At 31.8% G+C, this 22,775-nt stretch overlaps 1 protein-coding gene across 1 annotated transcript; it reads right to left on the bottom strand.

Annotated features, from left to right (window-relative positions):
• Positions 1-232: 232 nt before the first annotated feature.
• On the bottom strand, positions 233-4,466 carry LOC118073854 (sodium- and chloride-dependent glycine transporter 1-like). The gene is made up of 13 exons (XM_035094589.1): positions 3,996-4,466; positions 3,255-3,386; positions 3,030-3,184; positions 2,861-2,946; positions 2,667-2,799; positions 2,450-2,584; positions 2,252-2,355; positions 1,940-2,177; positions 1,728-1,856; positions 1,547-1,646; positions 1,273-1,373; positions 874-1,026; positions 233-640 (listed from the first exon to the last, which is right to left on the bottom strand). The coding sequence occupies exons 1-13, from the start codon at positions 4,150-4,152 to the stop codon at positions 482-484; spliced, it is 1,782 nt and encodes a 593-aa protein (XP_034950480.1). The 5' UTR covers positions 4,153-4,466; the 3' UTR covers positions 233-481.
• Between the last annotated feature and the right edge of the window lie 18,309 nt (positions 4,467-22,775).

Raw genomic sequence — 22,775 nt, forward strand, 5'->3', positions numbered from 1 at the left:
TTCACACCAATAATTATTTATCACAACTTACGCATATTTTATTGGCTTCGTTTCCCACCACTTTAATGGACGTTCATGAAGATCAACACTTGATTGAAATATTTGATTCATTTTTATCTTTTTCATCTTTTGACTTTTTATTTTCTTCTTCGGTTTCTCTTTAAACCGTAACTTAGTATTTTTTTCCACCAAATTCACCATTTTGTAAATAATTTAATAATAAAAAAATTAGAATTTTTAGATTGCTTTTTATAAAATAATTTCAAAACTTTTTATTTTTTTTTATAACATTGCCAAACAATTTTAAGCCTAGTGTAGGTTTTGGACACAGCTGTGAATATGGCATTTATAATTAAAACAAAAGATGGGAAATAAACTGGTGATCCTTTTTTTATTTCATTTACTTATCGACTAATTATTTAATTCTTTCAATTATTTATCAACAATTTTATTAATGAAGAATGCGTTTTAAAAATGAGTATCAAAGACTTGTCACTTTAACAATATTTACAGCAGTCACATTGGAATCTGTATCAGCTTTATTGATGAATCTCTTCCATGCATCTCGATCCTCTGGTCTACTTGGTCCCCACTTGGAGGTTGGATTGAGACCGACCTCGAACTTTTCTCTAAAGGTTCCCTAGAATTATAGGAAATTATTTGAGTTATTTTTATAACTTATTACTTCTTCTAATCAATAATTGTATTTAATGAAAATCTTCTAAATTCGATAACACTTTTTCTAAAAATAGATGACTCATTACCAAAGAATAATTTGATAAAAAACTTCATTTAATTTGTTTACAAAAGCTTATTCACTTACTGATGAAGTAAATTATGAAGGAAAATTAAATTGAGTCTAAGGATATTCACCTTTGTAGTAAAGAAATGATAAATTGCATAACCAGGAATACACAGCATACTGGTCATACATGAACACCAGCCAAGAAAAACAGCCCATTCTGGATATGGTTTCCCATTGTACGTGATACGAGTATTGAAAATGATAGTTGTAGCGAAGATAAACTAAAAAATAAATAGCAATGCGTGAGTTATGTTATTAATATAAAAGTTTCTTAATAAATCGCAATTTAATAAACAATCATTTGCTTTCACATTTATAATAAATACTTTTTTATCGTTTCTATATTATGATGAATATATAGCTGACGTGACAGAAATAATAGATAGCTCTGAAGAAACTACCATCATATTTTTACTATATTATTATATTTATCTGATTATTTTTATTAATAATAACGAATAACTTACAGTGAGAATAGTAGGGGTGACATATTTCCAAGCAAAGGGCCACCAAGAATGAACTTTTTTGCCAAGCATAAATTCGATGTCACGAATGAAATTGTCACAACCTGGAAGAGAGGACGTTTTTGGTCTTAATGTATAAAAATATTTGGGACATTTCATTTCCGGGGTCAAATTTAGATAGAGGATGTCACGTTAATCAGCTAAATAAATTTTCTCATGAATCTTCTGAAGAATCTTATTAACAGTCATTGAGATAATTTTATTAATGATTATTTACCATAAATCCATCCAACAATGACCACTTCTACAAGACAGATTGATATAACTGACACTGATGCTGCATACCAGTCAAACATTTGAAGTATATACATTCCACCCTTGAAAGAATAACATTCTGTTTGTAAAAATTAATTATAAAATCATTTATTATTTTATTAAGTAATAGAAATCTCTCTTACATTGGTGACAAATATATTCGAGCCCAAGAATAGTATAACTAAAGAGGCCACAGTAACCAATCGTTTATGATTCATCAATTTTGGGTATGCATCAGTCACACTTGATATGATGGCCTCAATTTGAACAAACTGAGATGATGATGATAAATAAAATAAAAATAATTTTTAAAACTAATTCATAAATCTGCAAGGGATTACCATGATCTACTTACACAACTGTCCATTCCAAGAAAATAAAGCATTGAAAAAAATAAGATGGACCATAATTGAGGAACTGGAAGCATTGTTAATGCTTCCGGGTAAGTTTCGAAAGCTAATGAAGGTCCGCCCACAGCTACAGCTGCTACAGGTAATCCTGTTCTATGGGCCATGAATCCAAGAACAGAAAATACTACAAAACCAGCAAATATACTTGTCCCACAATTTAGAATGGGAATGAAGATAGAATCACTGAAAGATTGATTGATATATTAAGGCTATAATTATTTAGAATGATTAATATTTGAATAAATAGGAATATTTACAGTCGATTGTCATTTCTAAAAGTATTGTAACTCGCCATGTTCACTATTCCACCCCATCCAGGGCCAAGGGAGAAAAATATTTGTATTGCTGCATCCGCCCAAACCTTTATAAATAGAAAAAAACAAATCATTGTTTAAGTTTTCACTGATTAGAAATTAATAGATCGTTAGGATTATTTATAGAAGTAAATACATTACTCGTAAGTTTGTTAATTCAGACCACTTAGGGGTGATATAGAACCAAATTCCATCCATGGCTCCAGGAAGGGTAACACCTCGAATTAGTAAAATAAACAGAATGAGAAATGGGAATGTTGCAGTAAAGTAAACAACCTATATTAAAAAAATTACATAATAGTCATTTATTTATTTACTCAAGACATTTTTATTTACGTAAATAGAAATATTGTTTTACCTTTCCAACACTTTTTACTCCATTACAAATGCATAGAAATATAATTATCCAAGAAACAAGGTTGCAGGTAAATAGTGGCCACACTATCCCACCAATTTCATGGATTCCAGATGATATTTGAAGAATATTACGACTGTAAAATTAGACTGTTAATAATAATTTTGGTTTAATATTTATTTTACCAAAAATATTACCTGAAGAACTCCTCTGCAGGAGTACTGACTTTATTCATGAATCCAGTGATGTCAGAGGTATTTCTTATATTATTAATTTGATTGATCTGTGATCATAAAATAATTATTTAACATGAATACTTATTTCTGAATAATCAAACTATTTTTAAAATAATATTATGAAAATTACTCGAACGCAATTAGGTGTATTCCAAGGATTATCACAATCCTCCCATGGCAGTTTACTCCTTAGAGACATTATTAAAAACATTATTGGATATGAAATAATGACGTTGTAGTACATAGTGCATATTATATTTACAATAACAACAGCAAATCCAGCACCTAATGAAAAATTAGCAATTCAATAAATTTTTTTATTTTATTTAATGTAAAATAATTTGTATTAGCTTACCTTTGAACAAAGGGCTGATTCGAAATACAGTAATACATCCTGTTCCACTAAATTGTCCTAAGGACGATTCCATAAAGAACAGAGGTATGCCGCATGTAAAAAGCATCAATAAGTAGGGTACGAGAAATGCACCTACATGATAATAAGCAATTATTTAATAGCTCTTAACTTATAAACAAACAAATCATTAAAGTCTTTACTTGATGTAGTTATTTGTTTCAAAACTTTAAATTGAAATAAAGAATATATTGAATCAAAATTGCAACAAATGCTATCTTATTTTCTTAGATTGTCTAATTAAGGTGTTTATTCAATTGTAATTCCCCCAAACAGGATGTTATTCGGTGCTATAGTAAATATTATCATTAAATATAATAACTTCTTAGTCATCACTTTCTCTAATGCTTATTTTTAGAATTACTACATAACTGGTATAATTTAGCAAATCCAAATAGCTGATCTATTTTTAGAAAAATAATAATTGGAAAATTCTTGGTTTTCCACACTTTTATTAATGTAAATTATACATCTGCTACATGTACTGAAGATTCAACAAATCCTGCTTAAGAAAATTTGAATATTTGAAGTAAATTGTATGAATTCAATGATAATGGGATTGAAGTAATGTCTAAATCTAGACAGTTGCTCAATTGGATCCATTATTTCATAGAATTTTTTTTTTTAATGTTTAAAAATTTATTTTATAAGTAAAATAATGGAGTAAATAGTTATTGAACAAACCTCCTCCATTTCTGTAACATAAATAGGGAAACCTCCACACGTTTCCCAGTCCAATAGCATATCCAGCACATGACAATAAGAATTCTGCTTTACTTGCCCACGTGCCTCGATCAGGTTCTTCTTTATTTTTTTGCACTACTTCTTTTTCTGGATCCATCTTAATGGCTTCCTTTTTCTTATCTTGTAACTCAAACAGTCATCAACAAAACACATAAACAGAACACAATTTCATTTCATTTGTTTATCATTAAGAATGCAAATAAGTTTGTATTCAAGAATTATTGGTGATTATTAGACGAAGATTTTTTTCCAATGAGAGAGGCTGATAGGAATGATGTTTAGAAGAACTTGAATTTTTAAATAGAAGATTTTCTAGTTATTTCAGTGTTTAGTAATATAAGATGAGCCAGAAATAACTTAACTACTGACGAGCTAATTCACGACTATAACAATGCTTCTCCATGTGGACCAGTGCCCCTATACGACTGCACAATCACCTCAAGTATAAACGTCAGCATACAAATAGGATGTGATAACGCTTATTATGTTGATAGGCAGTGGTAACTAAAAGGTATTTTGATCGTCGTATGAATTGATGTGATAGTATAATCGTTGAAGGGAATATGAATATATAGAAAGAGAGGTACAATTGATGATCTAGTGAGGTAGACTCTTTACTCATTATCAAATATATTTCCAACATTAGTCCTTCTGTTAAGCCCTTCTGATCAGGAAACTCAAAGTCATTGAATCAATTTTCATTGCTATTATATGGTACCAGTTCAGTTTTCATACAATGACTACCATGAAAATCCCTTTAATAAATTCCATCTTCAGATTACTCCAAAATAATTAATGCTACCTTAATATCAAAAATTTGTTCATCACAATGAAAAAATAAATACATCAAACATTTTTTCATAGTGTACCAGAAATGTTGATGATTGCAAAAACTTTGCATTTAAATTTATTGATCAAACATCAGCCAACCAAGAATAAATGATAGAAAATTTAATGAACCAGTTAATTTAACAATCTGTAATGCACAATAGGTTGCTCATGGAGCATTTTATTTACTCTATTTCAATTTAAATCAATAGTTATTAAACTAGATCACCACCGATATTTCAGGAATCTAGCTTCATCCAAGCTTTTCATCAGAGTATTGAGCATGCTTACCACTCGATTGCATGACTCTACTTATCACCCAAGTGGTAAAGTTTGATGTAGTAGTTAGCTTGAATACCATCCAAAGGAAACTACCAAGCACCTGCAATCAATTCCAGAGCTTCCAGCATATGGATAAAAAATTCTTGCTATTATCCCACAAGTTCAAGTTCTCTAGGAAGAATTTTACTTCAAACAGAGGTAGCAGCTCTAGGTCTGTTCAATGAAACTCACCATTAATTTCATAACTCTAGGGTGATAAAATTAATTAGAAATTCCATCTCAATATTACTGGAGTTTATTTTCATTACAAAAATTAGAAAAGTCAGAAGCTTTAAATCTTCTAATGCTGTAGACTGTTAAGATGAAAAAAGAGATATAGAAGATATCTAAAATTTTACATTAGAAGTAAGCTTTCATCCGTAAAAGGACATACATAATGAAGGAGTGGAGTGGTTGAATGGTCTAAGTAGAAGTGAGTATCGTAAGACAGCAATGAGAGAGGTTGTATTAATGTTGTATCTAGTTCATTTTCTTTCTCTCTTCCTCTATATCACCCAACATCGCTTATCCTCTCAAGGCCACTCCGCAATTGCTCTAATGCATCTCCAGTTACGTTTATCTGGGTGGAACAGACTCCAGCTGGCCCCTAGAAAACCCTCGGCTTATGCTAAAACCATATTGGCATCCAAGATTATCAGAAGTAAATCAAGTAAAAAATTACTTTTCAATTAATTTATCGTAAATTTTTCAACTAATTATCTGGACTCAAATTCTGATTAAAATTTAGTACCCAATTATTTTATCAATTCAATTGATTCTCATGAATGTTGAGTTTGTTAATCAATATTTTTTTTTGTATAAATTTCATTGGATACATCAATTATATCTCGGGAAATTCAAATAGAATTGAACACTAGTATTTGCATGGAAGTTAAATTTCATAAGAAAAAATAGTTTGGAAAATCTCTTGTTAAAAAATGATGAAAGGATCTCCAACTAAAGTAGCTATTAGTTACTTCTACAGACAAAATACCTAACTTTATCCCTTTCGTCTGTTCACTCTATTTATATTGTTCCACCATTTCATTCTCTTAACTTTGTCCAAATGACATATTGATCTTCCCCATTATTCAGTTATTTTATTCAACAATAAATAGAAATTCAACTAGATTCAATTCAATTTAGATTTAAAAGGTAAAAGTCTTTCGGCCTTCCAAAATATTTTATAAGTATACTTCAATGGTATGGATGTTCTCATAAATGGTGATTAAATATGAATACAATTATGGATTTTCGTTGACTTGACTATACATCAAATATTCAACAGCCTAATAATGCTTTATTCATATTTAATTTAGTTCTTTGGTCATCATTATTTCTAACCAAGCTCGAGATTTATATTTGAAAAACCTTGTGTCACATGAATACCTCTTGTAATGATAAAATATGAAAGGACCAGTGTATAATCCATCAAGATCAGCGAATGCATGTTGTGTGACTACGATGGACCACGTATCATAATTACACGATGCAGCCTACATATCATCTAGGTGGACATTCTTCAGTGTCGTTTCCAATTAACACTGCACCAACGTCGTTATAATTGACACAAAATCGGAATAATGCCTGAAATGTATTATGAATTATGAAAAATATGTATGACCATGCATAATTTACACTGTACGTAGACACCAAATTATTTAATTAATTTTTTTTTTCCACCACCACCAAAAAAAAACAATATTAAAAAATATTTGTATGAAAAATAATGAATCCTGGAGTTCTTTGTTCTATTGTAAACAGAATACAGACTCGAATAATTGATGATAAATTAATATTCAACTGTTTGCGTGTGTGAATAGTTTATTAACAGTGACTATTATCTTTTCAGAATAAACCGAAAGTGTAGTAACGGTTTAAGGGTCACTATCTAGTTGTTTAGTCGCTGCAAAAAGGCTAAAGTACTGATCATTTACTTGGATACATGTGTGAACTGCTCGCGTTGCCTCTAAATAATTCATATGACACGCAACACAAATTCCATTTGCCCCTTTCCCCTCATAGATAGGAAGAATAAAACATGTCTCGAATATCGTAGTTATCTGTCCGCTTGATCGCTTGTTGAAGATTGTCATTGAATGATGCAAATATCGTTATTTGACATCTAATCGATACACGTGTTTTTAAACTAAATAGTCGATTAAATATGCGGATATTGATAATGTATAACAATTACACTAGTCATGTATTTCATTTATTTATTAAGACCTTCAATAAAAGCTCAAGCATTTATTGATTTTATTTAATTAAGTTAAATGAAATAACTAAACTGTAGAATAGATTATGAAGCTTTGGATAATTCATTTTAATACAAAATATAAAAATGAAATTAATTATTAAAATGAAAAGTATGATGGAATGTTAACAATAAGATAAATTTAATCAGTGAGCAAAGTTCAGGATCTTTGAGAAAATCAGCAGGAAGAAAAACAACATCTGATGAAGTATTTGATAGAGAAACAGAAATGAGGCTGTATCTTATCGGTCAATTTCTCGACGACATTGATGGACCTGCTCTTGGTATAGATACATTATAGAAAATTCTCACATTTAATAAAATAATCCCAGAATTAAATAATATTTCATCCATCATTTGCTAACATTAGCGACATGAAGACAGATATTTTGGATCATACATTAAAAAAATTTCACTCGAAAAGAACGGACATTGTGCAATGTAAAAAATAACTTTGTTGATGATCCATTGGACATTGTGGTTCGAACAACGTTAAGATAGATCGTCAATTTGTGGAGTCAGATAAAAAAATTCTGGTTGTTAGCAACTGAAGTATAAGGACCTTGTATTCCTATTCATAAATCATTTATCAAAGATAATTCATTTTAGACAGTAGAAAAAATTGTCATCTGGAATAATTTTTCTAGACAAATAAAGATTAATTATCCTTACAACATAAATTTTTACCAACTAAATGTGACATCATTGAAAAATGCAAAATAGTACATATTTCATGTTTTTTATTTTTCTAGAGTTCATTTTATTTCATTAAATTCATAAAAGTTATTTACAAAAAAAATCTGAACAAAACTTTATTCATAATTTTTGTTTATTTATAAAAAAATTAGCAAGATGGAAGAATGTTTAATAAAAATTACTTGACAGTTTTCAGTCAATGATTCGTCTAATAATATGCTGTAAATACTCTATAATTTTCAGTTCTAACTATGCCTTCAACTTAGACAAAGGTAATAGTTAATTATCTTCAACTTGAGCTTACATCATATCTCGAATACGTTAGAAACATATGTATTTCAAACTAATTAGATGAATTCTATTATTAACTCATGAATTATAATCTGATATTCATATTATTTTATTACAAAATTCTCAAACGAATCCTCATGAATATCTATCCAATACTCTTTTAAGAGAACATTGGTTCCATGAATCAAAATACTATTTATGATAAATATTAGATAAATAACAAAGAATAAGTATCAATAATAATTAGCTAAACAGCAATTTTAACTATAAAAGAATTGTTTATTTTTTTATGAAGAGTACCATTTGACAAGCAATGTTTTTCGTAGAGGTCTCGCTCTACCTTTTCTATTCAAGTAAATTATTTATTACTAATGAATTCTTTACACTTTACAAGCTTCGATGAATTTCTAAAACTATATCTAGTTATGTTTCCATTGACATTTAGCCAATAAAATAATAATTTAGTCGTAATTGAATTTAAAATGTTGCAAGGTTCACTTTTTTCTTCAATAAATTGTTAGCAATCTAAAAATACAATTTTCTCATCATGTAAAAACGAACTGATTTCAGCTATTTATTTTTTATATATATAGTATGAATGTACATATACATGTAGAGTGAAGCCAATTAATTTAGTTGGCGCCATGTGATTTTTTAACATCCATCGTCTAGCAACGTCCATTTAACCGACATTCAATTTGACCGTGCATATTTTTTTCTATTACAGTTCCCTTGATATCCCTACGATACTCTCAATACACCGATGGGGATGGAGTAGACCTCCGATCCGCCCTATACGAGTAGATCACCATCGGGTATTCGGGCAGGGAGAAAAAGCAATTATCCAAGGACTGTTCTAATTAATTGCCAGGTTTTTATTGTGAAATTCAAAATACCTTCACTCATACTTTCCCCTGGAGCAGTGTGTATTTCCAATGATTGAATTTTTCCCTTAAATTGTAAGCGGCAATCAGAAAAATCATTTTAATTAATAATTTAATACGTTCATTTATTTTTTGATCAATTTTTTTTTTTTCGTAAAACATATTGTGAATTGACTATTGGATTTATCGACTTTCAGACACTTTGGAGGAAAACATATATCTAAAAGCTCGGTTGAATAGTCTAACTATTATCACAACCGAGATGCATCCCTTTAGGCCAACGGTCTCCGATAACACAAGTGTAATTACTGGCTAGACTATAATTAGTAGCGCATAATTAAAGCGGAAAGATGAACGATATCGCATGTCGCTCGTTAGGCGCTGGTTTTGTTGTCTGTATTTCACTTGTTACTCGCGGATTCCGCGTGAATACACTCACACATTAGTACTTTCTCTTTTTGGTACTCTCTCTTCCTCTTATTGGGTGATGTTGGATCAGAGTAATTTTTATCAGATCTGGTATACGGAACAATCAAAAACCAAAGTTTCTATGAAATATTATATCTATAGTAAATACTTTATATATTTTTATAAATAAATTTAATTTACTTTTATTGAGTATTACTAGTTATAAGAAAGAGTTGTTTGTAATCAGGTTATATTTGTAGTTGGTCTAAATGTGCAAAGGACATAATAATTCATAGGAACTTCAATTTTTGATTATATTGTATCCAAGACCTGATAGAAATTCGTTTAATCCTTTGGTGTCCTTGTTTTTTCCTTTATCTTTTTCTCTTTCGACAATTATCGGTCAACGAGATATTAATTCGAGAAGAAAATTCCTTCGGAAGCAAATAAATCAGCAGAAATGAGAAACCATTCAAGATAAATCTTGACTTCTCTATCATTCATCAAAGATGTTATTAAAACGATTTATTCATTTGATTAGACATCTATACCCACATCGAAAAAATGATAATGATCATAAGTGATCTCACTTATTGCCTCCAAGTTAATTCTGCGAAATTGTCAGACTCACAAAATGGAGATTTCTTTGAACGAGTATCAAATGAGGAGAGATAGGGAGATAAAAGTACTCTAGTCCGAGTCGTTTGGGATAACTGTTGGTATAAAAAGACGAAGTTGAGGGTGATGATAAAATCAGTGGTTTGAATTCTCAAGTGTATAACGGAGATCAGCATGAAGCTTTTGGTTCACATGTGGAAGGAATCAAAAGCCGAGTAGATTAGAAAGGGTGTAGAAAAGTCATTCGTATTTTTTTCGAGGCAAGAGGGTGGTTCCGCTGCCACCGATTCGATCGGAGACAATCCATCGCCAATGCGGTGAACACGGGACAGGCGTGGTTTCTGTACCTATTCCCTGGAATCGGTATTCTCAAATGTTCACAAAAAACTCGATAAAAAAATACGCCACGACTAGTGAAGTGAGCATGGGAGACAGGAGCAAGAATGAGAAGAGGAACTAAAAAACTAAGATAGAGAGATTGGCTAGGGCCAGTTGGAATAGGAGGATAATGTGACTTCTCGTAAGGGGAGAACAGAAACTCCAAAGATAGAGTGAAAGAGAAAACTCCACCCTTTTTAGTGGTTTCATACGTTTTCCAAGTGATCTCAAGTATTAACCGTCCTTTTATACACTCGCAGTTCTTTTTCTTCCTCCTGTGCTTTTCTTGATCCAATGACTTGCTGACGTCAAGGGCCATTATTCCACCAACAAGATTACCCAACTCGTGCTTTCACCTATACTCAACTAAGAACTTAATCGATTAGCAAATGGGAATTCGATATGTACATAAAAAAATTATCCTTGTCCAAACTTTTATCTTCTATTAAATTCATCTTCTTGGTTTTATGACATTTACATTGGAGCTTTTATAACATCAGTTGCAAGTCATTCAGGATTGTAAAAAGGTGTTGAATAAGAATTATTCATCTGAATTAATTTCTCTTGAACGGTTTGAAAAATAAATTAAAGAATTCATCGTGAAAAAAATAAAATGTTCCAATGTCTCAGCTGAAATAGAAATCAATTCGCCCTGAATCACTTAATCCTTCATTAGAATGCAAAAAAAAAAATGAAATTAATTAATCATAAATCAGATAAAAAATCTATGTACAAATACTTATAATAAATAACAAGGAAAAGTGGCACTTGTACATCCCGTGGCCCATTTAAGTCTCATCTAGAGGGTAGAGGCCTTCCAGTAAGCTCGGGTAATTTATCACTGAGTGTACACTCGGCACTAAATAAGGGTGGCCCCTATCAACTTTACTGTCCTTCTCTCCCACTCTAGTTAGTTCCATATAAACCTTGCGAATTGTTTGCGACTGTTTCTCATCCCTTTCCTAAGTACTTTCTCTATTTGTATATTCTCTTCTGTTCCATCGTAGACTCACATACGTTGCTATGCCCGTAGAGTAGATCCACCAGCTTTATCCTTTATCCTTTTCTAATGTTATTCAGAGCTTGGATTAAACCGTGTACTTCGCCTCTTCGCATTTGCAATCGAATACTCCGCCTATATCGCGAACGGTACTTGTCTCTTTTTATGGGCAGCTTGAAAAGGAAACCGATAAAAGAAGGAAAAATAACGAACAGCTGAAATGTTTCTGAATAAGGATCAAGAGCCAGTAAAAGTAGTTTAGAGATGGAATAAACAAATAAAATTTGTTAATATTATCTTCTTTATTCTACTCTTTATTAAATATATTTTTTATTTTTTTATTAATTAATTTATAATTATAAACTAAAATGTCAAACTTAATCAAGCATTTTCTTAATAAAATTTATTCAATCATTATTTTTTTAAATATTATGTTTGAAAAAAATATTAAACAACCTGAATGATTATTGTTTTTAATAATTTTATTTTAAATGCAAAATTACATAAAAAATATAAGTGTTGAATTAGATAAGTAATGTTTACTGTGAAAAATAATTTATATTGATGTTATTTAAAATTTTAGAATCTAAATAATTTTTCAAAGTAAATTATCTGATCATAGATTTTTACTGTAAGTGAATTCTTCTGTTGAATAAAAAGCAATAATATTACTAAAAGACAGGATCAATCTTTCCTGTTGAAAATATTTCTCGTGAGGATTTCATTGCCATTGTTAATAAAATCATACCGCGAACGTGGGTAATAAAAAATATGAATAGAAATATTAAGTTCAAAAAGAAAAAGAATAACGATTACATCGACAAAGCGGATATATATGTGGAGGATATGTATATAGTAGATGTGGGCGTTAGGACTCAATTTAGTGGACTCGTTTATCAGTCGACATGGAATTTGCACAATAGCTAGCTGTCGTTCCCTATGTAAAGTTGAGTATAGTCACGTTGCATATACGATAAAGTTGGATTCTCTACAGTTGTTCATTGGAAAATAATCGATAGTGATAATCGTATTGGACAGTTTTTACTAAAAGATGAGTTAAAAAAATTCGCGAGGAAATAAAAAAAGAGAAGGAGGAATAAAAGAAATAAAGAAACTGGGTTATAGCCTGTAGGGTTATTCTTTTACTCTGTCACCTCCTCTGCTACAGGGTATCGGGTCGACGAGCGGCCCGCAAATTTGCATCTATCTTTCTAATTTCGTTGAGCCAATCTGCATGTTGTTATGCCACTCCATGTTGGGGAACAACGGCCCGTTAAAGCGGAGGTCGCTTAAATAAACCATTCCCGCGAGACTGTCTATATTCTTGCTCTTTTGTCCCTCTCGTTTCCTCTACCTCTCCCTTGACTTTGTTCTCCTTTTTTCATCTTTTACGCTCGCAGCTTCCGCTATATCTCCGAAGACATGGATTTTACTACTGTAAATGTAATTTTTAACTTTAAAATGCTAAAATACTGCTGGACATCAGAGGGTAGTTTTAGGAATAAATTTTCTTCAAGTTTGACAATTATTAAAATTTAAGAGCCATGAGATAACATGACTAAATGACAGTCGATTTCCATTTTTAACATTTTACTATTCAAAAAAATCCATGAATGCTAATGGGGAATTATTTTTTCTTCATTTAAATAATTAAGAACCATTCGATTTGGATATTTTTTTAAATGATTCTACTTTTAAATAATTAAAAAAATTATATCATTAAAAATTTTATCTCAGTCTTAATTAAGGTTTAATCAATTCTTCATTTCGATCTGAAGAAAACGTCTGGAGAAGTTAGGAACCAGCGTTAAAAAAATTTATTGGAATTTGATTGTCTGCTCGCAATTTGTCTTCACCATAAAATTTATTTCCCCTCTAGTAATTTGTCGAGCAAAAAAATAGATGATAATCAACATACAAGACCATTGTCCCAAAGTCCGTGCGAAGCATTATCCTTAGGTAAGCTCGACTATTCGTCGCGTTTTCTTTTCTCTTTTTATCTTGACCGGCTTCACGGTGAAGAATAAAGTGCCTAGGTAGGCTATTGAACGAAAAGCTGACTGTAAGATCCTACAATCTCCAAGGGTGAGAAATCTCTCAGTGACAGAGGATTACACGAGCATTAGGATCAGTTGATAGTAATCTGACGGTCATCGACACACGATTTGTGGTCCGTAAAAAAAGATATTGTCATCTTTAAACATTGAGTCTACTTTGTATCTAATGTATTACTTAATGTATCTCCAACATATGTGACACTTTATTCACCCAGTCGCCCTGAAAACTCATCGATTTTGCTCCCAAAGAATATTCAAATGTTCAATAGCATTAAATTCCGTTCACTTTGGATGATTAGTTTGAAGAACAGACGAGTATATTCCTACCGAATTATATCATCAGTATTATTGAGAATGAATCACTTTCTTCAGCCATCTGTGCTGACTTATGCGATTAAAGGTAAACGGCGTCGTCAGCAAAGTGGCATACGGCAAACAATGCATCGTTAAACGCATTGGTCTTCAATAGACATTAGATAGTGTCACCTATTCCTCAAAGTTCCAAAGTGCCAGTCAGCACGAAACCACGACTTCTCCGTTTGCGGTTTCCACTTGCTCTCGTCGCTTAACTATGACCATCAATCTTAGGGAATTCATCATTGTTGTCAAGTTTACGATTGAATAATTCAGTAGTGCGTTCAGCAGACAAGATTGGTATCGAAAAAAATGTCTAGAATTACGTGACTGATGCATATAAACCATCGAGTGTAACAGCAGAATGCGTTGGTGTTGGGTGATAAAATGGCGGCAATAAGGGGTGCTAGAAAATGGCCGCTCTGATGAACTCTGAATTGCGGCATTACGGGTACTGATTGCACGAAACTGTGCACGCGAAAATAAAAAACAAGGAAGAAAAATCGAGAAAACTAGAGTGAAAACGCACTGATGATCTGTCCAGAGAGAGGACAGCACGCAATTGGCAAGAGAAATTTAACAGAAACTGGAGTGAGAGGCGGTCACGTACTGCCAGGAGCACATGAAAGCTGATGGTATCCTCCAAGGAAACTGGAGTTATAGAGTTAGTTGAAGCGACGTGTGATGTCGCGACGTTCTTGCATCGAAATCTAAAGTAAAGGACAAAATTCAAGCTCCTGCATTCTCGACTATGAGAAGCTTCAGATCTCTGGTAAGTTAGGAATGCTAAATTGTCCCTAGAATCTCGGCGAATTACCCACGAAATTATGATCCGATTAGGACCTACCGTTCATTCATGAAGATCCGGAATCGCACGTGCATGGAATAACAACGACGTAAATGTGTTTCAGAAACTAAGTGATATTCCAGTTGCATATTCCAATATTATGCTAACAATGTTTTATATTTATTCGTCGATACAATGCATTTGTATTCGTTCAACGAATTTTTAATTTTCATGAAATAACACAGCTTTGTATGTATAATTTGCGGCTTATTTATTTTTGTTTTAACTTATTATAACAATTTGTCGACAGGAAATGTTGAAATGAAGCAAAGTAATATTTTTTGTGGCAAGAAAATTGTAACTGAATTAAAAAAATTAGCCAATCTTTTTTTCGAATTCAAACTCTTCTTCTTCTTCTTCTTTTTAACTTCAGTTTTAATGTAACCTTTTAGAAAAATTATACTGCATTTAATTTTATTCTAAGAAATATACATTTATTTATATCTTCATTTTTTTTTTAATTTTTTCATTTAATCCCCTCTTCGTGACAAAAAAAATTAAAATAACTCTAGAATTAGAATCACTAAGTTACTAGAGTTAATTTACTACATTAAATTCAGACTTTATAAAGTCTTAAAATGTTAGTCTGCATAATAGACTTTCTATTAAAGAATTAGCATAATTTTTTTTATTGATTACAACCCTTTTTGAAAATAAAATCGATTGATGTAGACTACTTTTAAAAACATCATTAGGAATAATATTCGAAACATACCATACAGTTTATTCAAATATTCAGTTTGAAAAATTAATCTATAAATTAGAGTATACTCAGAGTTCGTATCAAGCATGATTTGTTTGATAAACAACTGATTTTGTTGACATCTACCTTAGTTTTGCACATACTGTAAAACAGTGAAATTCGTATCGGTTTAAATTCGATCTAGTTTACGTGTGTAGAATCTTTATACATAATTTTAGATCACCCTGTATATTCATTATGCAAAAAAAATGTCAAGTACGATAACCGTTTTGACGTTTTATAGCACTTTCATCTCGTGGTCGTAAAATTAAAAAATTCATCGTTCCGACGAACATTCAATAATGCAGTCTCGCGTGACTTTTTCCTTGACGTCGCAGCGCGTTCTTTCCCCTGACACGAATTAATATTTCAATGACGCAATAAACGTAAACGGTCGTCTAGGTATGTTCTGCGTGCATAAGAAACAACTCAAGGGACAGTCCTAATATTATTCTTAATGTTATTTTATCTTTTACATTATTTTTATTTCTTACGATTGGAGAATAAAAGCTCCAAAAACAGAGACTGTCCTCTTCCACTACTCCATTTCTCATTCACAATTAAATTGATCATTTAAGTGATTATTTAAATAAATATCTATAGCTTTTGAGGAATGAATTTACGCTTGACTTGGCGTCTAAAAGCACTTGTATTGGCATAATTCACTAAAATTGTTGTCCTCTGGGGTGCTCATAATACCGGCGTAAAATAGTTGTCAAGAGCACTTGCAATGACTGAAAGGGTTGAAAATGCCGGAGCAATCGCGAATGAGATTTTTTCCGGTGGCTTTCATTACATAGAGTGAAGGCGGATTCTTTGATAATTGACTGGCTGAAGTTGTTTGCACACGCTTAATTTCTCGAAAACGTTGACGAAACTTGTTCATGTTCGAAGAGAAAATTTGAGTGTTGAATCCTGAATATTTCGAGCGAATAAAATATTCAGGCTTTTGATCACCCGAGATCCTGGAAGTGATCGCTGTATGTTTAAGAAGAGCCATACTTTATTCAAAGCGTAAAGCTAAGACTAGCAGCCTCTTAAGTTTGTCTAGGAGAAATTTTAATAAATCTAGATAGCTATTTTTATTTTATTTTTTTCAAATATTTGTTTGAAAAGTGATATTTAATATTAATATTACTGTTAGGATAATAGATAAATTTTTGAATGTATTATTGAACAACTGGTGTTATAGCATCAATAATTATCACGACCAATTAATATGGCAGCCAATTACATGAACACAAATAGGCTCCAGAGAATTTCAACAAGAGACGTTTATTCACTGGCTCATAGAACAATCCCTTTTCCTGCACGCAAACTACAGAGCTCACCACCGAACTGTTTTAGCACACGCGAATAGTATGAGTCAAGATAAGTACAGACCTACCGCATATGTGAAACTGAAATGAGAATTATATGTATTTTTTCTTTATCATTTACACTTGTTACTTATCAGTTAACAGATTGTTAAATCATTCAGTTGTCTTCATTTGTTCATGCTATAAATAATCCTGTTTATTATAGAGAGGAAGAATAAAAAAGATTTTATATTTTTTTCAAGCAAAGACTGTGTGTTTTTAAATATAATTTTCATTGAAACAACAAAACAGTTATTTTATTTTTTGATGATATTGAACAAAATAATGTTTTATCTAATTTTCTCTACAACTCATAGATTGTTACGTACGCAGAATAATGAAGAAAAGCTGCTATTACAAGGTAGCATGGTTATATTGCTCAATACACGTCGTTTTCCCAATTTATTCGTTGATGGTTGCTCGTATGCTTTTATTGTATCATAACATAGCATAACATAACAATTGATTATATCATTCTTTATAGAATTCACAATTTTTAGTTACATACATGTTACACTTTGCTATAGGACGTTTTTATTGAAATTTTTGTCGTATTCATTTCTATTGAAATACTGTTTTGTTTTTTATTTTTATTTTACGTCTCTTGTTTACTTTATTTTGTTATTTATTTATTCAAAATAAGACCAATCTACCAACGAATTTTCTGAATATTTTGTTCAATTCAACTCTATTTTAAGACTCAAATTAGTTTGGAGCTTTTTTGTTTAACTATTTTTATTCACATTATATTTTCAAAGGTTGCTTTTAATTAATAAAAAATACTAGATACAATCAAGTATAGAATCATCAAGCTACAGACGTAATCTCATAGAAAAATTCATACTTAAAATTTTTAAATTAATATGAATCAAGATTTTACTATAGCCCAAAATAAAAACTGGATGATTAAAATTGCTTTCGATGCTATTAAAAGAACAATGGCTTTAATAAATAAATAAATATTTTTTATTTAATAAAATAGTTAGCTTCTTTTACTATCATAAAAGTAATCGTTAATAGATCAGCAATGAACTTTACCGACAAAGCTGATCATCAATTATGTGACGGTATTCACATATTCCAAAGTTGAGATAATGCAGTAGTATCAATGGAATCTGGCCATTATCCAAACTTCTCTAACGATAGTCCTTGTTGCTCTGACTCGCGTGTAATTTTCGGGTAGGCTATTATAACGGTAAGTTTGAAGTTAGCCCTATGGAACGTGCGGTATAATAATTGAGAGGTTGGTGAGAGCCGATGAGGAGGCAAAGCCAAGTATCCAAGCGCATCCTGAGTGCGAATTCCACGTGCATAATCTCATGCATTTATAGGTTTCGCGTGGGAATAGCTTAGGCGTTAAATCGAAACTATTTAGCACAAGTTAGCGGTGATAATAGAAAGATAAGAGGGATTTAGGAGCGGTCCTGTATGGGTCGGGGTGAGAAAATGAGATGAAGAAAGGGACAGGAAATAAAAGAGAATGAGAACTTGAGTTAAACCAATGGTATGTTTCCAACTATTTTGCTATGTCGTGTATAGTTGGTGGATCATATCTATCCGAAACTACTAACGATATAATTTATACGGGAATCCTAAACATCCGGCGCGGTTCATAGTTTGATAACAAGCGAGGATAGAATATAGTGGAAATCATTAACGATCAAACGAGATTTAACTAAAGTTATTCCTTTTAAACTACTCATATAGGAGTGAAATGTTGCTTGTAATTTTCGAGTCTATGCTACAAATGAAGATAATTATAACACGTAAACGTATATGTTTTTGTGTACAGCAATAGCAAGCCTTTGTGACAAACAATATCATTTCACACGCAAGAGCTGACAAGTCTTCGTACATTCTAATGAGGACACGGGATCTCTGTAGAAATGCAGAAACATTTTCTTCGTACATGACACTAAATACTGTAAAGAAAATATTGTTTTAATTCAGAAAATTGTATTCCTCGCTATAATTTGTATTAAATTGTTTGGAAAAGTCATTTTTCTACACCAAGTTGCTCACATGTTTGCATTCATAAATTAATGAAAAATAATTATTCTCCAAATGTCTATGGTAATGTAAGTATCCAAAAAGTGATAGATTTAGCAAAAAAGTTTCAATATCAAATTCTAGATGGTTCATTCTGGTAGCATCATCAAACGTAGCTTTTTCGCATATGAAAGACATCAAGCCCACAGGTCCTTGTTAATGGAGATCGTTTGCAACTGTTTAATTTGACTCGGCTGGTATACCCCGCCTTCTAGCTCTCTCATTATCTCGTATTCTCTGTTCTTGTGCATCACCTATCCTTTTCGTGCACGAGATTTAGACCTCACCGTCATGACACCATCTCTCTTTCTCCCTTTCGTTACCTCTTGCCTTGCCCTTCTCCACCCTTGTCTCAGCAGTAACGTTAACAAGTACAACTCATTATAAGTTGACGTAACTGCGGACTGTCCCCAATTAAGCAAGATCGTAAGATATTATTCCAATATTATTTTATGCCCCAGGGACTGCTTCTCAACAACTTAACGTCAATGTATGATCATGTATTCATTAGCAGGAAGTTAGATAGGGCTATAAAAATTCCAAACAATTGCTTATTATATCATAGGCATTGCTCATGGGTCTAGGAAGTTTTCATTTCATTGGATACGTGAGAAAGTCTATCAAGAAGTCCATATGTGAATACCAGCATGAACTGTTTGGATATTGTTGAATAATTACGATTGTTCAGTGAGTAGGTTCATAGTTTGCCAAAGATCCAATTGAATATGCGATCGAATTCAATTTCAAAGTCACCTCCGTATTGGTGTCAGCAAAGCTTGATAGCGTGTGTCCGGACAGGACTCATCGAACTTCAAAGAAAGCTATCGTAGCTGAGTCGATTCACGTACGAGCGTAAACCGTCATTCGAACGAAATGAAAACGATAGGTCCTACGCCCAGGGTGATCTACCGTATCAACGATCCTGCACAATGCATAATTAAAGACTGTGACCCCTTTAATCCCGTCGTCATGTTTGCGTTTTCTCGTGGCTACTAGTCCTGATGTGGACGAACGGAATTACTCCCATTCTCATCATAGTAGTTCTGTTTCTCCCCCTTTCATTCCCCATCCCCTCATCGACACTGGCCATCACTTCGTCTTCGACACGAATGGGGTTGGAATATTCCCAACGTCGTTTTCTCGTTATCTCATTTAATTTCAAAAATCAATTGGTTAAAAATTAAAACCTGTTATCGTTCTTGCTTCATGTTTTATGCTAAATCTTTAATCATGAAAATTCATTTACTTCATAGAATTATATTTTTTTTACTTTCTTTTTCTGATTAATCATCTAATTGCTAAGGTAAATCCAATTTTAGTTGGAAAAAAAAAATAAATAAGAAGAATGAGTTTATGCAAATCAAATATTGATTAAGATTAATTTTTTGCCCTTAAAAGTATTTCTTCCAATGATTCAAAAGATCAAATGTAATATAGAATAATTGTTAGAAAAAAATCTAGGTCAGATATTAATATAGATATTCTTTTTACAATTTAAATTCCAGGAAATCATAAATAATAATAAGAACAAGTTTTAAATCAATTAAAATAAATAAAGTTATGATATTCCTGTAAATAACAATTGCACTAAATAATTCACCTTCGAATCTTCATGAATCACAATCACTGACTTTTACCGCATTCTAAAGGCTTCTGAACTCATAGACTAGGGTCCATGGTATGCAGGAGATAATGAAATATGGGAAAGCTTTTAGCTTTTAGTGAATGTCTGATACTACTCAGAGTACGTAGGTCATTTATTCCCGTTAATCAATACATCGCATTACGGACCATTATAAACAATAAACAACTCAATAGAAATGAGAAAGACGAGAAGCAAAAAAAAAGGAATATTTCATCAAAAGTATCAAGTATGAGTTTTCTCCATTTCTCTGAATTTTCATCAACATACTGTTACGGATATATTTAGCCGATGGCAATATTCAAGTATTGCTAAGTAAATCCCCCGCTATGTCAACCCCTTATTCCTCCAACCCTCGGACAACTGCCGTCCTCTTGCTCTGGAAGTGCATCGAGTGCATTATCGTGTTCGAAACTTAGTCTCATACTCTAACCTACGGATTTGTCCTCTCTCCGTAGCTGCTCTCATCTACTCTAGAATTAACTATTATCAACATGTCCTCATTACGGTTGCAGCTACATTATACCCACTCTCAACATAATATATTTATTGTAAAAAACCAATATTCACATTTTCATCAGATTTTAATAAATAATTTCATCTCTATTTCTTCGATACATCTAGGAAAAAATATCTGCTTTGTTTATTCATTATTATTTTAATTTCAGTATGTTAATTAATGCGTGTTTCAATTGTGTATTTTTATATTCTGAAACAAACGAGGAGGAAACTGAAAAATATTTGCTCTGTTATGATAAGAATGCAGATAATAAAATAATAAAGAATATTGTCTTTGTTTCGAATAAATCAGTAATATTATTTTTTTATCCTTTTTACTCGGTATTTTGTAGAGTATTTTATGAAACAGTTGCGATAGAATAATAAAACGATCGATCACAGGTAGGAAAAATGAATAAATTTAAGCCGATAAAATTTTATTTGCGTTAGAAGCTCACCATTAGAGGGTGAGGAAATGTCTCGTTCAACATTTTAAGTGAGTCACCCTGGTAGAGGAGGGGTGGTGAATACAGATCGCGTGACAATCGGTTGGCTACAATGGACAGGTATCTATACTTATCGTCACTCAATTATTTATTGACGTTCCATTATTTATTCATTACTGTTACCCTACTCTTAGTCATAATACCACTTAAATAATTAATATCTCATGATTTTGTAATATTTTTACTCAATCTTGTAATCTTCCTAACATACTAAAATGTTCATTAATCGATTCTTTCAAAAATTAACAAAATGTTATTGAAAATGATTTTAGTGATGATAAATGATTGAGGTAAATGTTTGATTTCAAATAACAGTAATTAAATGAAAAGGTGTTAGTTTTTAATGAAATGAGAGCACTGGTGGTGAGGAAAAAACGCGAATAAAAGTCAAAAATAAAATTTAATTAATTGTTCGTACAGTGTTTAAAAAGTTTAATCGTTAATTTATACAACTATGAACCTTGCCATTTAATTCGTAGACTTTTTATAAGTCAAATAAATTTTTGGTCTCACTTGTAGCTCCTCCTCCCTCTCTATATCCTCCTCCTTTGTCCACGAAATATACTCTGAAGCTTGTATCCCCGAGGTGCGAGAGAACGTGTCGTTAGATTTATACCTGGCTTGTGAACTCGAGACTTTTTTCGAGTTAGTCGGTCGACCTCAAAAGAATTTAATGAAAATACCACCGGAGTTGTAGGGGAAAAGGTACGTGATGGTTAGCCACTTTTTCGTCTCGGTATTTGTACTACTAATTTTTCTGTGGTTTCCTAAATTATTCAACTGAAATGTCTTTCAAGAATAATGTTAGGAAATAATTTGATTATTTATTTCATTTACACAAAACCCCAGGACAAATTAGTGTCATGTTGGAGTAAATTCTGGAAGTCAAATAATTGTTAGCAATACAGTATCTCTCGAAATTCTTGTTAACTGCATAGATCTTGGGAACTTAAACCCAGAATAGCGACTTTGGTCGAAGCTCCTCG

The sequence above is a fragment of the Chelonus insularis genome, unplaced genomic scaffold (assembly GCF_013357705.1).
Source record: "Chelonus insularis isolate UGA/USDA-ARS -01 unplaced genomic scaffold, ASM1335770v1 scaffold_714_pilon, whole genome shotgun sequence".
Taxonomy (NCBI): domain Eukaryota; kingdom Metazoa; phylum Arthropoda; class Insecta; order Hymenoptera; family Braconidae; genus Chelonus; species Chelonus insularis.